Source organism: Mytilus galloprovincialis, chromosome 5 (genome assembly GCF_965363235.1).
Source record: "Mytilus galloprovincialis chromosome 5, xbMytGall1.hap1.1, whole genome shotgun sequence".
Lineage (NCBI taxonomy): Eukaryota > Metazoa > Mollusca > Bivalvia > Mytilida > Mytilidae > Mytilus > Mytilus galloprovincialis.
Genome location: NC_134842.1, coordinates 24488885 through 24507475, shown reverse-complemented (window position 1 = coordinate 24507475; position 18591 = coordinate 24488885). Strand labels below are relative to the sequence as shown.

The window sequence follows — 18591 nt, the reverse complement described above, 5'->3', positions numbered from 1 at the left end:
AAAATAAAATAAAAAATAAAATGCATGGTTAAAATGAAATGAAATATTATGACAGATGAAGTCTATGCTACCACTGACAATAATAGCTACAGAGCTAAAATGACGTATCAAAGACACCTCTAAGTAAAAAGATTGTACATGTTCGTTTGATGTCATATGTTTGGTCCCTAAATACACCACATAGTGAATAAAGAGATGTGGTAGGTCTTCTGATGAGACAACTTTCTAAATAAATATAATTAAAAAATAATCTATATGTCACCGTACGGTCATTAGTCATGAGAAACCCCACACTGTATAGTAACATAAAAAGGCTAGGATATGACAAAATAAGTAACAATCCAAAATTGGAAGCATTTGTTGGTCATTACAGACATTTCTGAATATGGCTCAATCCAAATTATGAAGTTATCTCAAATTAGCAACTGTTTATTTCATATGAATAATATCAGTCAGTGCTAGTCAGTGCTAGTTTATCAAGATGGTATTAGTTTTCAAGGACCACGCCCAAGGAGCCATATAAAAATTTCAACAACATCTGTTAAATTGTTTTTAAACTAATCCAAAATTATAGTGTCAACTTCCTACACACAAGGGCCTTGGTGGCCGAGTGGTCTAAGTAGCTACTGCTAGAATCCCTAGCCAGTCAACACTGAGGTTGTCAGTTCGAACCCTGCCCGTGCGGTTACACTGGCCTCCAATCTTAACTGACTAGGATTGTCAGTTTTCCTATCGAAGGTCGGTGGTTTTCTACAGGAACTCCGGCAACCTTCACCAAAAAAAAAATGGCCGCCACCAAATAACCTAAATACGGTGCTTAAAAGTGGCGTTAAAACACCAAAAAATCAAAATCAAATCACACACACACAAACACTACATTCTTCTTCTGTTTATTTTTTAATTTGAAGTACATTTTCTCCCATAATCCTATATAAAGTATATAAAGTACAAAAAGATGGTATGAGATCCTTTGACTTGTATAAAATATATGTGTCTCTGACTTGGATAGGTAGTATATATGCCATACGATGACGTGAAGTCATCTTTTTTCTACATGTATAATCCTTTCAATAGAGGAGAATTTGGCCCAGCTTGTAGCTTGGTAACAAGCACTGCAACCTTTACTTTTTATTGTTTTTTTTTTAAAACATCACAGCATGAATTATAAAAATGTAAGAATAAGTTTAAACATCTATCATTTTGCATGCTACCATTCTTAAATCGCTTCCTAAAATGAATGTGTAACATTTTCAACAAAGTTTTACTCTCCTTAGTATAATTTGACCTTTTATCTGACATAATATTGTATATATTAGTATTGGAGTTGTTGGGTAAACGTCAATAAGACAATGATAACCTGACAATACAAAATCAAGACATTCGGAGTCAAGCATGGGTTTTTCAACAAAAAGATGATCGTCGTGCACCAATTGATAGTTCTAATGTTTTCTATGTATTTTCAGCTCGCTCTTTTGATGTTAAAAAAGCCGAGCAAATGTTACGAGCGGTAAGTGCTACCTTCTTTTTTGTTTACTTATTTAGACTATTTTATTTATGTTACTAATAAGAATTCTATTTGTATAAGAATAAGAAAACATATAAGTTATTTGAATATAATCACCGGCCTTTGGTCTTTTCCTTTGCTCCATACCATGACAATACAAACGGAGAATACTTTCTGAGGGAAACGAATTTTCTGCTCATTTGTGGCAATGAACTCGGATCAAGGTCAGATGAAGATTTTATATTTTATTATGTTTATTCTTGTTGTACGAATGTTTCAAACTGTGACTCATATATACTGTTTTTTGAATGGTCAATTACTTATTTAATTACCCACATTAAAATGACTCTATTGAAATAAGCTTTTTTTCTGTTTTCATGACTCGCCCTTCGGTTAATTAAGGCATTACATATACCTATACTAGTATTCCAAACCATTACTGGAGCTTTTATTTAGCTATGTTTCTGAGTCTTTTTGTGCATTTTCCTGAATAAACATTATTATTATTATTATTATAATGAATTTAGCTTTAAAAATAAAAAGTTTAGAAAGCTAAAAGAAAGAAATTACATGAGAGCTAAAAACAAATCAAATTTTTTTTGTCGATACATTAAAATCAAGGTAACCATTACGAGGCCATTTCATTATTATAGAAATCAACATATATATAAATAAACACTTAAAAAAAGCATTCATTGATTGTAAAAAGGTTCGAAAAACTGTACAACAAATAAAAAAAATGCAAGGACAATACTTATAAAGGTATGATATGGTGGTTTGATTATCAAGGACAACGACTTATTATAGAATCCTGTAATATGAAGCCACTGTTGATTACATAAATGTCACACATTTCAGGTCAGTCACCGTTTTAATTTTACAGGTAAATTTGAAAGTAGTGGGGATGATGTGTTTTTCTTAAGATAAATATCATTGATATTAATCATGAATAATCATCAAAATCATAAAGTATAAACGTTATATAATGAATATGAGATTTGTAATGAATGAGTTTTTTTTTTTAATTCATTCCTTATGAAAAAAACCATATAATAAGGTTTGTATTTCAAGAGTTAATAAGAATAACTTTATATCAAAATTAAATCGTTAGATAATTTAGAATCAAGACTAATACACTGTTTATATTTCATTTTATCATGTATTGTAAGAATGTACATGTATATACGAGAAAAAAAATATGTAGGGAATAGCAACCAAAACCATCTAAGTTTACCAAAAAAAAACCCCGACAATTAGATATATCTATAATAAAAGTCGTAAGTCAAAAGTCAAACATTTTATTGATATAACATCCACAATCGATTGTCATCAATACACACAAATAAAGTCCGAAACATTAATCAATACAATCAAGTATATTCACATAAAATAGTAGTACATGTGGTTGATATATGCGTACAAACATAAAAAAAGGATATAAAAAGATATGATATGGTGGTTTGATTATCAAGGACAACGACTTATTATAGAATCCTGTATGAGTATGAGAAGAGTTGAATACTTAATAAGAAATGACATAAAAATAGTATTTATTTGCACGTGAACAGAAAACAATAATTTTAAGCTAACGGGTTTGATAAATTTGCCGAAAATTAAGAAAAAAAACACATCTAATTGTTTTCAAAGACCGACTCGGGTATAGCAATCCAGTCTTCTCTTAAACCTTGCCAAAACACGGAGTCCCTTTGACTGTACGGGATATATAAATACTCGGAATTTGTGATGGTTATTTCGATGCCTCATAAAAAGAGAGTTCCTTGCTCTCTACATATAAATAAACTTTCAAAACTCTGTGAGGGTCCGTAAATTACAAGTGAAAAGGTTTAAGTTCTATCCCTATACAGGTATTAAATATTCCATAATTTTCAATGGGATCCCAAATATCCTGCCATTTATTCCTAATGTTCTATTTTGCCAAACCAAAACGGCTTCTAGTCCTGAATATACATGAACTATTTGCAACTGGACGATCATGAAACACGAAATAATTAATCAAGCGTAATTAAGCTAAAAAACAAAAGTGTAATGATAGCCTATAAAAGTATCTAACAGAGTCCAAAGGTGGTTGATGAAAACCTTTTCTGTTTGTATAAAGTAGACGAGTATTGTAAAACAAATATTTGTATCAAAGACGCCAATATTATATTTGTATACGGCAGTTTCCTCAGAATCATTAACAAAGCTGTGTGCACTCCAGGCGCAATCTAGTGTAAAGCCATCCCTATTGTTTTGTTGATTAAATGTTTTGAACCAATTTAACTATTTTTATTATTGTAAATATAGTGCATATGTATTTCTCTGCATGTACCTCGTCATTACGATTGTTTATAGAGATTAAAAGATACCGATGCAAAAGACTCATCGGTGACGCTCGATTGAAAAATTTAAAAGGTCTAATAAATTACAAGGTTGGTTGTCATTGTGGGCCAACAGAACTTCTATAACTTGACCGATCCAATCAATAGAATGTCTACCTGACTGCCTGTGGGTTAAAGGTTTTCAATCTGGTATTACTAAAAGTTTTTATTGTAATTTTACTATAAAATTTAACATAAAGTTTGACACTTATTTAAAAGACATTATGAGGGTCTATTTGGGGTCCTTTGTTTATTTGTTTATTTTTTAATTTTGTATACCATTTTTCTGTATTCTATATTTTGACCTTTTACATCTCTGTTCTTTTTTATATTGGCCCATTTTTCTGTAGATATCGTCATTTATTCTCTATTATGTAAACCCCGTCAAGGCCCTCATTTCTTGAAGTATAATTAATTTAATAAATGCATGTTCAGTGCTTTACTTAAGTAATCCATCGTTTATAAGGGCGTAAGACATTTTTGAAACTTTTACATACAAAATGTATACATTTATGTTTATTGTGTTGAGCAGGGGACAGAGGGCAGATGGTAGATGGTAGATGGCAGATAAAATATAGAAGATATAGTTTCAATTACGATCAATTGATTCAAATATTTTAACCGACTTCTGTTTCTCCAGATTGTCCTGACATAAATGAAGGCGCTAACAAATTGCTGGTTGGCGCAAATTCAAACTCATCCCAATGCCTCGTTTCTTTCTTTCATTATTTATTTGTTCTTTATATTTTTTTATTCCGTGTTTTTTTTTTTTTTTTTTGGGGGGGGGGGTCGGATGGGGTATTAATCGATAAAATGACAGCATCTGTCAACATTTTACAATGCGCCTTTACAAAATTGATATATTTCAAATGCAACGATTCAAACATTTTGTCAGCGTTTTTATCGGACTTAATTAATTATTTAGATATCATTGGTACTATTTTCTTTGAATAAGCAGTTTTATTTTTGGTCAGTAGATATATATATGATTAAAGTACAATAAAATAAACGATGCATTGGTAAATATTTTCACTTTGCCAAAACAAGAACTGTATAAATTAAACGAAACGATTGAAATATGAACATGTTAAAAATGATCGATATCTTACCCATTTCATTTTGATATTAATCATTCAAAACTAACAGAAATTTAGCGTGACGAAATATTTTGATTAATCTCATGTTAAATATACCCGCTACAATTCTACTGTCAAATTTATAGTTTTTTGGACAATTTTGGTTGAAATAAAGCTAAAATCTGCGTGGCTGTTCATTTGTTTAATGCTAAGTAAATCGTGCTTCATGTATCAAGTTAAAATGCAAAAAGTTTCCTTTGTTTTCACATATCTCATTGTTCTTTGTAAACTTAAATTGGACGGTTTTCTACATTTTTACATGCTTTGTAATGAGATAGTAGCTACTTTATATCTCATACTTGCTTTCCTTATTCGCAATGTGTGTAGTATGTGAATTCAGTTATTTTCGTTTTGGAGTAACGAAAACTTACATGTTCGTTGATATTTAATTTTGTGGTTTTGGGGAAGTCTGTTTAACAAGCCTATAGGAAATTCGTTATTACTTTCACATTTTATTTCGTGGTTTACATATACCGACGAAATCAACAAAAAATGGAATCCCACGAATAATGATGAATCGACAGTAATAGCTTTCATAAAGAGTGAGAATTAGATATCGGTTGATATTAACACGACATATTAAACCATTTATGACAAATGAGTTTATGGGGAATTTACTATTATTTAAAAAAAAAGACATTGTTACGAATCAAAGAAAAAGTAGTCTGTCTTGTCCTTTACTGGTCACCATTTACCTAAAGATGCCATTGGAAAAGTCGCAATTTCGTATCACATGTCAGAATTAGCCAACCAAATTGACGATTATGTATTGTCACTAATTGATATCACACTTCGTGCTGTATGAAACAAAAATTGTCTCTTCATGCGACATATATATAACATGGCATGCCACAACCATAACAGAATGTCAATAACATAGATAACAGGACAGACCTCAACCATAATAGCATGCCAATAACATCATTCTTAGTGAGTATAAATCATTCAAATACTGATAACTTATAATACATAATTTATTTTATTTTTTTAGAGTGTCGAATTCAGACAAAAGTCAAAAGTTGATACAATTCTAAAAGAATACAAAATACCAGAGGTAATTATACATATTCTATAATGACTTTTCATTATTTTCAAAGGAAAACATAATTATTTTCTTCATACTTTTGCAATTGTATTGAATTTGCAAGACCACAAAACTGGTTATTATGTAACAATGAGAGTCAAGGTAGCAAGAAGTGGCAATGCATACAAAAACAAGGGATTTGATATGATTGCCAATAGGATAACTTTCCACCAGAGACCAAATGACACAGACATTTATAACTATAGGTCATCGTATCTCTCAATCTATGAGTTAACCTTTACCTCATTGCAAGTTATAAAAGACCTAGATTTAACAATTGTAAACAAATTCAAAGAAGAAAACTAACGCCATTATATTTGTACAAAACAATAAACGAAAAACAAAAATGATATACATGCACAGCAACAAAGAAAAACCACTGAATTACAGGCACATAAAGAATACGGCGGGGTTGCTTATTTGTGGGCGCTGAATCCTCCCCTAACCTGGTACAGAGGTGTAACGACACAACATATTATTTAAACGAAAAACTATATAAATAAGTTACCAAATTTTGGACTCTTAAATGTTTGACTCTTCAACTCGATACAAAGTACTAATTAAAAACAAAAAGCAAAAGAGATAAAAGTCACAAATTACATATCTAAAAGTACTCACAGCTACTGGAAGCTAGTTCAATTCACAGCTTTAATTGATAAGTAAATCATGAATTCTCAAACATGTGTATGACTACAAAAATACATCTTCAACACATGTTAAGACGTCATCACCAGTACAGTAAAGCATGCCCTAGTTATGTATATTGAGGTGAGTTTATCCTTGAAATATTCTTATATCTATGCATACAACTTCGTTTTTTTATAAGGAATTATATCATAATTACATAACGAAAATTTAGGTGATGGACAAATATCTAACTGGTGGATTTTGTGGTCATGCAAAAGATGGTTCTCCTATACGTGTAGAATTATATGGAAATATAGATCTGAAAGGCCTTATGCGTTCAACAAAGAAATCCGATTTCGAGAGGAATAAACTGCATCAGTGTGAATGGACCGTCAGAGATTGGGAGGAACAAAGCAAAAAGGTGAGTGAAAGTTTCATTTGCTTGGAATTGAAGCGACTGTCATATAAGTGACAGGTTTTGCTAGCTATAAAACCTTTTTTGATCTACCATATTCTAAAGTTAATGTCCATTCGTTTGATGTGTTTGAGTTTTATTTTGCCATTCGATTAGGTATTTCTGTTTTGAATTTTCATCGAAGTTTCGGATGTGAATTATCTAATAATTTATATTTTCATAATGACTTGTTGGTGGCTATATTCATTTAAAGTCACCGTTTTGACTAAACACTGAATACAGTTTTTTGTTAAAATGAAAGTAGAAAAAAGTTAACTTAGATTTCTTAAAAATCAGAAAAGAAAAACTCTCACCTCAAACTGTATCCAATTGTATGTAAAAAAATATGTTAATATCTAATTTGGATTATGTCTTAACTATATTGATTTATTATAATAAAGGGTATATACAAACTTGCAAAACAAAATTATATGTCAGTTATTATTTCTTATAATGTAAATAATGTAATTGCAACAAACTGTTCATTGAAATAAAAACAACACTATACACTATCAATGAAGGCGACTGTAGTTCACCGATGTTCAAATCGCGTTACTCGAATGAGAATAGACAAATCAAATTAGTAACAAACAGACTGAAACTGAGGGACTTGCATACATCACAAAAAGAGCGTAATAAATGCGTCGTCAGTGCTATCATATCGTGGTATGCATGTATCACCAGCCTTGCGAATTCACACTCAATCAAAATGCCACAATTGGGAACAGGACAGAATCGGTAAAATTACAGATCAAACGCCCTTCTTATAACTAAAGATCTAAGGTCGCTAGTAAGTTGAGACACCGACACCTTGTATCGGTCATCCAATCCTTGATGGTGACTGTAAATAGTTATCAAAAGTACCAGGATTATAATTTTATACGCCAGACGCGCGTTTCGTCTGAAGTTATGTAGGGTTGATATGAGTCGGTCTTCCTCATACTTCTGTTGCAGGGTGTTTTGTGTAAAGAACACACACCTGTTAATGAAGTTCGTAGAATGAGAAAATTTACACGCCTAACGTATTGGGGTTGGGGGGGGGGGGTGTATTTGTAAATGTTTTACAATGACATGTTGCTGCTGAGAGATGGAAAGTTGACAAATTGAATGTTAAAATCAGGACATTTGTCATAGATCCTAGTATGGAGTCGTCTATCTGTGTCAATATCGAGAAAAGAGAAAAGGATTAACTACACCCTGAAACCAAAAGTACAACTTAAGTATTAGTATCGTTATATTTTCTTTAAATCAAATACATTGATTTTTTTCATTACAAAGTTGGGTTATCCAGTTGACGGAATGACAGTTATATGTGATATGGGAAACACCGGGACGTCGGCACTGTGGCTGCCAGGTAAGTTATATTGGGAATAGAATTATCATACAACTTATATTTTATGCTTGGCTAAAATTAGAGATTGTACAAACTTTGAAGAGATTAAAATATTTCGGCAAACATTAAAGATTATCATACAATTTATATTTATGCTTGGCTTACATTAGAGATGTATAAACTTTGGAAAGATTAAAATATTTCAACAATATATGTCACAAATTAAAATATCATTACAATCAATACTCAAAATGAATGCACCATAATAGCACTACTTATGGAAGAGGGAAAAGGTCGCTTTAAAATTTAAAAACAAGGACCACAGCAACACCAATTGTATAGTTCCTTCTTATGCAACAACCTAATATAATTTTTTCAGGCATAAAGATGCACTTAAGTTTAGTAAAGATGTTGGAAGACAATTATCCAGAAATGTTGAAGAGACTTTTAGTAATCAATGGTAAGTACATATAATAATATCAATTCTTATTGATATTTTTATTATGTTATATTTAACTTTGCCATTAAAGCGAGAGGTTTAGCTAGCCACACAATCAGGTTCAAACCATCTTTTTTTCTTAATATAAAATGTCCTGTACCAAGTAAGGAATATAGCAGTTGTTATCTTATAGTTCATTTCTATGTATGTTGCATTGTTGTTTGTTTTTTGTTGCACTTCAGTGTTTCTTTAAGTTAATACTTCAGTCTTATCATGTACATCTTTTGTATATTATTTTATAACTTTACTGTTTGCAAATGTATAAATTATTCTAAATAATAGGGATGTTCTGGTAACTAACAGAAAACCCTGGCCGTTTTTGGCACAACTTTTTTGATCTTTTGGTCCTCGATGCTGTTCGACTTTGTGCTTGTTTCGGCTTTCAAACTTTTGTATCTGGGCGTCACTAGTAGATCTTGTGTGGACAAAATACACTTCTGGCGTATTTAAATTTTGAACTTGTTACCTTTTGTTGGCTGTTGTTTGTGTGTTTCTTTGTCGATTGTGTTCTCCAATTTGTTTATATTGTAGTCCTGTGGTGTTGGGTTGTCATTTTAATGTTGTATTTCACATGGCTATAAAAGAGGGAGGTTTGGCATGCCACAAAACCAGGTTCAACCCACCATTTTTTACCTGTTAAAAATGTCCTGTACCAAGTCAGGAATATGGCCATTGTTATACTATAGTTCGTTTCTGTGTGTGTTACATTTTAACGTTGCGTTGTTTGTTTTCTCTTATTTTTGAGTGTAAATTCACATTGCGATAAGACGTGTCACGATACTTGTCTATCCCAAATTCACGTATTTGGTTTTGATGTTATATTTGTTATTCTCGGGGGATTTTTTCTGATGCTTGGTCCATTTCTGTGTGTGTTACATTGTAGTGTTGTGTCGTTGTTCTCCTCTTATATTTAATACGTTTTCCTCAGTTTTAGTTTGTTACCCCGATTTTGTTTTATGTCCATGGATTTATGAGTTTGAACAGCGGTATACTACTGTTGCCTTTATTTCTGCTGTTTCATTGTTTTTTTCTTACAGTTGGTGTGTTTCCTTCGGTTTTAGTTTGCAACCTGGATTTGTTTTCTCTCAATTGATTTGTGACTTTTGAACAGCGGTATACTACTGCTTGTTTTTATCTAATCTTGTTATAAGAGTTCCACATTAGTATACTTATTATGTAACGTCCATTCTCAATTTTATTATTTTGTAACGTCCATTCTCAATTTTATTATTATGTAACGTCCATTCTCAATTTTATTATTATGTAACATGTTCAAATTCATAGGCAGATGAATCAACTCCTAATTTATAAGAATGAATATAAATACAAGAAATGTCATGGTTTGAAATACATGAGACAATATATATATAAAGATGTGGTATGAGTACCAATGAGACAACTCTCAATCCAAGTCACAATTTGTAAAAGTAAATCATTATAGGTCAAAGTACGGTCGTCAACACAGAGTCTTGGTTAACACTGATCAGCAAGAATGAAGGGTTCCAAAAAATAATAGTGTAAAACCATTCGAACGGGAAGACCAACGGACTAATCTAAAAAAAATCAAGAAACGTATTTAAAAGTACCAACCGTCACCCTTATCTGAAACAAGACTGTAACATCACAACAAAGAAATACACACTATAGAATGTCAATTGAAATAGCCTAACTTAAACAAAAGTTATATTAACACAAGCCAGCCGTATTGTAATAATGGACATCTAGATCTCGATATATTTTGATATGTGTTTCATTTAGATTCAGTGGAAATGCTTACACCATATAATTTCCACCTAAATGAATACGACTGAAAAGTGTTATGTGTAGGAACAGGAAACCAATGTAGGGTCTGAAGATAACAATAAAACAAAAGATAAAATTTAACTGTATCAACTTTTGTTTTATTGAAATGCAATATTTTTTTATTTGAATCTAGGCGACTCCATAGTTCCTATTAAAAAACTGTATTTATTATTTTATTATTTTCTAGCACCTCGAATATTTCCGATACTATATAGAATATCAAAGCCGCTTATCAGCGAAGACACAAAACAGAAAATACACGTCAAGGGAGGTAAGTCGTACATTTTGATTTATTTATTTGTATGATATTGTCAATTTTGTTGCTTTAACATATTTTGTCTACTTTAAATGTTTCTACATTTCTTGTCCTATTGGACTTGAGCTTTTATTTCACATTGGTCAACGTCAGGAATTGTTTGTCTATACAAAAGTTACATTTTGTTATGTGTTTCCCTCGGTTTTATTTTGTAACCGGGATTTGTATTCTCTCAATTGATTTATTACTTTTAAACACTGATACACTTCTGTTGCCTTTATTTATACAGCATGAATTTTATCACAAAACACAGATGAAGTTCGGAATTGAGTGTCGTTACTTTTACCTATCTTGAGTTATGCCCCTTTATAATTGTAAACCTTGATAAATCTGTCGTGACCGTTCTCTCACTTTAGTTTGCCTTAACCAAATGTTATATACAATGCTTATAATCACAAACCGGTCTTAACTACGGTCCTAACTACGCGAATTCTGCATTTGCATCTTTATCTTCTTTGCAGATTATGCAATAGTGTAATGCATAAATAAAGTTTAATCAGAAACATGATAATTTATACAAGTTTAAAGCAAACAATATTTTAATGATGAATTATTCTAGTCTTAAGGGTCGAAGTGGGCCATTAGTTTCCTACACTTTACGAAGATTGTTTTTACATCATAACGTTACATATTTTGAATGGGACTGTGAATATTCAAACCTTTATGAAACTGCGTAGAAAAACAGTTGTAAGGGAACGGTCAATAACTAAAGGAATTGAAGAAAATCATGAAATAAAAAACTACTTTAATGTTTTTAATATTTCAGGTGATTATAAAGACTTATTATTACGTTACATTGATGCAGACAATTTACCAGCCTGCTATGGTGGAAAGTTAACAGATCCAGATGGAAATCCTAATTGTGCCTCTATGGTGAGTTAATAGATCATGTAAGTCTGAACGATATTGCTACCGACTCATGTGGTGAGTTAATAGATCATGTAGGTTTGAACGAAACTAATACATACTCATGTGGCGAGTAAGTAGATCATGTCAGTCTGAACGAAACTAATACCGACTCATTATGTGCGTTAATAGATAATGTAAGCTTGAACGAAACTGATACCGGCTCATGTGGTGACTACGTAGATCATGTAAGTCTGATCGAAATTAATACGGACTCATGTAGTGATTTAGTAGATCAAAGAATTCTGAAAGAACCTTATACGACTCATATGGTGAGTTTAAAAATCATGTTAGTCGGAACGAAACTGATACAGTCTCATATGGTGAGTGGGTAGATCATTTAAGTCTGAGCGAAACTGATACGGGACTTTCAAACTCTTAAGTTGAAAATAAACTGACAACGCCATAGCTAAAAAAAAGTCAAACAGACTAACAACAGTACATAAAACATAACATAGAAAACTAGAGACTAACCAACACGAACAACAAATAAAACTTTGGGTGGTCGCTGGTGCTGTAGAAGGGTAATCAGATCTTGCTCTACATGTTGCAGCCTATTAGGAAAGTGTCTTATTTCCTGTCGTGATTTGTGGGTTAGCATGGATTCACATGGCTAGTGATGCATTTATAGTAGTAGACACTTATCGAGTTGTCGTCTCTGATCTCCCTCCGTTTTGAGGGAAAGCGAATCACTTATTTTAGTTCTCGTTACATCGTCTTATTGGACGTACATTTAATATTTTCTACAAAGAAGAATATGGAAAGGATATGAAAATACTAAAGGAAAATAAAGATATCAAAACTCCAATTCTCTTTTAGATTGGTCAAGGAGGAACAGTGCCAAAGGAATATTATCTAGAAAACACTGACTTTAATTTACAACTGCAATCAGCAACTGTCCCAAATGGTGATAAACTGTACTTGGATTATATAGTTGAAAAACCAGGGAGTGTTTTAAGGTAATTTGATAATCATTTTATTTATAGGTTCTTATTTATAGGTACATGTAGCTTTAGCTTGACAATTTGGTTGCTTTGGTTATTTTAATTTTGTGTAGGGAGTTGTAGCGGCAAAATGAACAATTGACAAAATTAGAAATGCGTTAAAAAATCATAAAACACACAGAAGTGTAAGGTAAATTCTGAAAGGGGAAGTTCATAAACAGGACAAAAACAAAAGCTCGGTTAGATTAACTAATGCCTGGATAACATCTCATATTCCTGACTTGGTACAGGTATTTTGCGAAAAAAGGGTGGGTAAAACATAGTTTTATAGCTAGCTAGTTATCCATTTTGCATGACAGTAGCATATAGTTTCATCATATTGACAAAACTGTATAATCTACCTGAACAGACATCACTGGTAAACATGGCAATAATTGGTACCAAGCAGCCAAAATTCATTCAACATTGTCTTGTTGGCACTTTTGTATACAATCGATTGCATAACTTTGTTGGGAAATGCCATCATTTTCTCTTTCTATATAATTCTACTCTATTTGAAGAAATGATATATCTTTTAAGCAATAAACGTATTTACACTTAACATCACACAAGTTCCCGTAACATTTGATATCACAATTTAAAAAAACTGACATCTTAAATTAAAAAGTGATAAAGGCTTCAAAAAGTTAATCAAAGCATATCTGAGATCATTCGGAAATAAAATGCAGCACAAGTTGCAAAAGTGTAAATACTTAAATACTGTTTTCATTTTTCAAACTTGTTTTTAGTTGGGAATTCAAAACTGAGGAACATGACATATCATTTGGACTGTTCTTATGGGAAAATGAAAAATACAAAGAGATATTACCTATTGAAAGAACAGATAGTAATGTAGTTATTCAAGATGGCACCTATACTTGCGACAAAGTTGGAAAGTGTAAGTATCTTAAAACAATTGTTTCGTAATTTTTCAGCTAAAAGTTGAAAACAAATGTCAATTAGATGAACTCAAAGCCAACAACCAGAAATTTGGATGCACAAATACTAACCAACAACAAGATTCATACACCAAAAGGTTTATATACCTAGACAAATAAATGCAAACTGTTAATAAATTCATGTATTTGGTTTTGATGTTATATTGGTTATTCTCATCGGATTTTGTCTAATGCTTAGTCCGTTACTATGTGTGTTACATTTGACTGTTGTGTCGTTGTTCTCCTCTTATATTTAATGCGTTTCCCTCAGTTTTAGTTTGTTACCCCGATTTTGTTTTTTGTCCATAGATTTACGATTTTTGAACAGCGGTATACTACTGTTGCCTTTATTTAGTATATAAATCAATATTATTTGTCTTTGTACTTTAATGTCTTCTATAGTCCATCAAGGATAATTTTCAGAATCTTTATTATTTGTTTATAGATGCAGTTATCAAACAGATTTTTAAGAATATTAGATAACATTTTGATATCATAAAGCGGATTCAAAATAAAAATAACACGATTTGAATAGGGTCTGCTTTGCTGGACCGAGTAGGAACCTTTTCCTCCTAATAATTTGTGAACGCCTCAAAATAAATTTTGAAAAGGTTCGTTGTAAATCATGTAAATACCGACGCTCGTACTCCTTGGCGGGTAATAAAAGTTATAGCGCTAGACAATGAAAAGAAAACATTTTGAAAGCCAAGGAAATGTAAGTTAAATAAGCCCTTTCATTTAGACAAAATAAATGCTGTATCGTATGATTTGTAACTGAAATGGGAATTATATCGCCGATATCCAAGGATAACCGAAGTCTTATTATAAATAAAGGCCACAGAAGTATACAGGTGTTCAAAAGTCATAAATCGATTAAGAATAAACAAATCAGAGTTAAAAACTCAATCAGAAGGAAACACATCATTTATAAGAAAAAACAAAGTAACAACAGGAACACTGAAGTGCATCAAAAACAAATCCCAACATACACATAAACGGAACTATTTGATAACAAATGCCATATTCCTGACTTGGTACAGGACATATAAAGTGAACAATTGGTTTCCCGTTTGAATGGTTTTACACTAGTAATTTTGGGGCCCTTTATAGCTTTTTGTTCGGTGTTAGCCAAGGCTCAGTGTTGAAGGCCGTACATTGACCTATAATGGTTTACTTTTATAAATTGTTATTTGGATGGAGAGTTGTCTCATTGGCACTCAAACTACATCTTCCTATATCCATATATACTTGTCTTTTAAGTAATCATGTAGGATTCCTTCGCTAACTATTATTATGTGTTCAACAAAAAACAATGAATGTTAATTTTTAAGTATTTTCACATTTTCAGATTTCTTGTGTTTTGATAACAGTTACAGTTGGACACGGTCAAAGAAATTGCGATATACGTGTGAAGTGTTTGCCCCTGTTGAGACCTCGATGATTCAGGAGATAAATAAACTTGTGGGAGATTGTGATTGGAAAACATTATCAGAAAAATTCGAAACAACTCACTTATGAACAGCTTTGTCTATTTTTTGTTGTTCGTATTTGATGTCAAAGCTATCAATCGGAAGAAAATATTTCAGGAATGTATACCTGACGAAACATGGAAATAAAAGTATTGGTACAAGAATACTCACGAAGTAAACTTATAGTTTGAAGTATAGTTTGCTTCGATTGGAGAGATTTTAAACTATTGTTTTATCACCTGCACTATGATCGTTCATTTTTTATTCTACGCAGGTCATATCAAAATATGTTATTTATTTGAGACTAATCAAAATATATAATAAATAGTATTTACATTAATATTAGAGTAAAACGTGTGTATTTGTGTTGTATTATCTAAATCCATTGCAACGTGGGCTGATACAAATTTTCAGAACGTATGAAAACTTGTAACTGTTTTTGGCAGGCAAGCCACCACGATACACTGTGACGAATGCGCACATATGTATTAGTTATCCATGTGTATTATCATGATATACTCATTAACTAAATGCTCAATATGAAATCATATTTACTAAAACGGTAAGGATTTTAAGCGAGTTTTATTCCTAGTAAAGAATTTGAAATCACACATTTTAAACAAACGCTATTCCTCTTTAATCACAATGTACTATTTTAGTACCATTCATATAGCTTTAAACTTACAAAATGTTATAGTCTATTTCATATTAGTAGTTTCAAAATCATTTACAAAAAGGGTAATAATGGGTTTAGCCAATAATGTTAATATTTGGAGACTATTGTTAGGACATTTGTAATGTATCATCAATAGTTATTTCCTTGTTTTATTTTATTCAGACATTTCTTGATTTTCTCAAAGATCAACTAGATGATCATTTATAAAAACAAACGTTAGGTTTATTTTGTAATATGCTGGTATACTTTTTAAGTTATAAAGAATTGTTTATATAATTTGAGCTACTTTCATCTATCATCAAGGGAACAAGATGTATTATTTTCAAATGACTGAACAAGATGTATTATTTTCAAATGACTGAACAAGATGTATTATTTTCAAATGACTGAACAAGATGTATTATTTTCAAATAACTGATGTATATGGAAATATAGTATAGAAATGACTATCAACAGTTAAACATAAGGGTGAACAGAAAACAATATAAAAAAACCATATTCATGCGTTTGTTATAGTGAACCAAACTCTTGACGACTATGCTATTCAATTGGGATTTTTCTGATTTTTAATATCATTGACAAAAAAATTATCAAAATGCATTATCATCTATTCGCTAGCTAAATCCTAGCCCTTGTATCATAACAATAATAATTTACTATATAAAACAAAAAATAGCGCAACATAAGAACGAAATTGTATATACTGGATTTAAAAGAAAAGGTAAGTTTGAAATGAATGTTTACTTTACCAAACAATTTATATATGTTTTAAGTATATCTGTGTATCGTTTGCTATTATATTATTTTCATGTCATATTTGAAGTATTTATATTAAAATTATGTTTTTATTTTATATAAATATGATTTGTTTTCTTTTTGACGATACAGATGAACGATTACTTTCTGTGTCCTGCAAAGGTATAATGCCGTTTGTTCAATCTATGCCATCATCTGACATTCAATTCGATATTTCTCCCTACTCTCGTCAAAAATTAATGATTACCAGAGCTGTAATCTAATTGTCTGAAATCTCGAACGCATAACCTTGTCCATAAACTAAAAGGGAACTAAAGTTTACTGATGATGCAGATGTAATGAGGTATACACGTCCAGTGGTGTCAATGGTATGTGGATTTTATTTTAAACATTTCAATAATATCCATTATTAAATGTAATATAAAAAATTAAGATATATTTTAGATATAATCACAATGATTTCTATTCTTTAACTGAAAGATCGACTACATCTTCACATTTGAACATGCGTTTTCTACAAAATTGGGAGGATACACATTCTCGTTTTAGTCACGAACTATGACTTTGTGAAGAACCATTCTGATTCCAACATCAAGTACACAACGACGATTATCATCAAATACTGGAATTTAGACTTACAACACATTTAGAACAGAACAGTTGATATATTAGTGAAATACTATATTGGCATATATATATATATATTCCTTGAACAGTTTGAAGTAAAATTCCTACAAAACTTTCTAAAAAACATGCAGTAATATAAAATCATCCTGACACGGGATTTTTTTTTATTTGACGTTCACATATATTGATGATGTTCCGTCACTAAATAACCGACTTTAAAAGTTATATTGGTGGATAACGCCAGAATGCTAGGAGAGATTAATCGACATTCAACATTCGTTTAGTTGATGTGTTTCCCTCTGTTTCAGTTTGTAACCCAGATTTGTTTTCTTGTAATCGATTTATGATTATCGAACAGCGGTATACTAATGTTGCCTTTATTTGAAAATTACTGTTATCTCCTATAAACAGCGGGATGCGGCTTTATGATTTTCAAAAAAATGTTGAATAACCAGTCTTTTTATTACTATATTGAAATATGTTACATATATTAGTTACACTTCCAAAACTCAATCTGACCCTGAATAAGATTTTAAATTACCGTCAGTTTTTAACTGTAGATTTCTAAATTATCACAGATGAGTGGTTTGCAGTACAAAAAGTAGTAATTTCTTAATGAAAGTATTTAGATTCAATGCACAGTGTATTCAACACCTCATTAATTTAATGCATAACAGTATTGATTTGAAAGGCATATCATTCGAGGCATCATATTTTATAAGTGGATCTTTGGTGAATTTTTATAACGTTATTCTTCACTGAACGTTTTAAATAAAACTTTTTAAAGAAAGAAATTATAATAAAAGACATTTCTTTTTGTACCCCATAGGAAGCATTTTAACGTGTCCGATTTGAGCTTTTACATTAAATATGATGCTAAAGTTAACTAAATGTATAAGCTGAGCAATTTCTACGTTTTTAATTCTGATGCTTGTATTCAAACTGTTGTCGCCATAATTGACTTTTTAAAAATTATGCTCTTTCACGTATAGTGAATTTTATTGAATTGACCATTAAAACCATTCAGTTCCTTCAATACACTACTAAAATTACAGTACTGCTAGCAAGTATATGAATACTAAGACTTCATTAAAATCCGTTA

The 18591-nt window shown here is 31.2% G+C and overlaps 1 protein-coding gene across 2 annotated transcripts in view; it reads left to right on the top strand.

Annotated features, from left to right (window-relative positions):
• The window catches only part of LOC143075455 (retinal-binding protein-like), a 44324-nt gene extending 27359 nt beyond the window's left edge, over nucleotides 1–16965 (top strand). For both annotated transcript variants that reach the window (XM_076250864.1, XM_076250865.1), the window contains 10 exons: nucleotides 1464–1507; nucleotides 6010–6072; nucleotides 6962–7150; nucleotides 8462–8537; nucleotides 8896–8976; nucleotides 11006–11089; nucleotides 11901–12007; nucleotides 12860–12999; nucleotides 13773–13921; nucleotides 15310–16965. In XM_076250864.1, coding sequence (XP_076106979.1) covers nucleotides 1464–1507; nucleotides 6010–6072; nucleotides 6962–7150; nucleotides 8462–8537; nucleotides 8896–8976; nucleotides 11006–11089; nucleotides 11901–12007; nucleotides 12860–12999; nucleotides 13773–13921; nucleotides 15310–15479 — 1103 coding nt within the window. In that variant the 3' untranslated portion in view covers nucleotides 15480–16965. The remainder of the gene's footprint in view (nucleotides 1–1463; nucleotides 1508–6009; nucleotides 6073–6961; nucleotides 7151–8461; nucleotides 8538–8895; nucleotides 8977–11005; nucleotides 11090–11900; nucleotides 12008–12859; nucleotides 13000–13772; nucleotides 13922–15309) is intronic.
• The last annotated feature ends 1626 nt before the right edge of the window (nucleotides 16966–18591 follow it).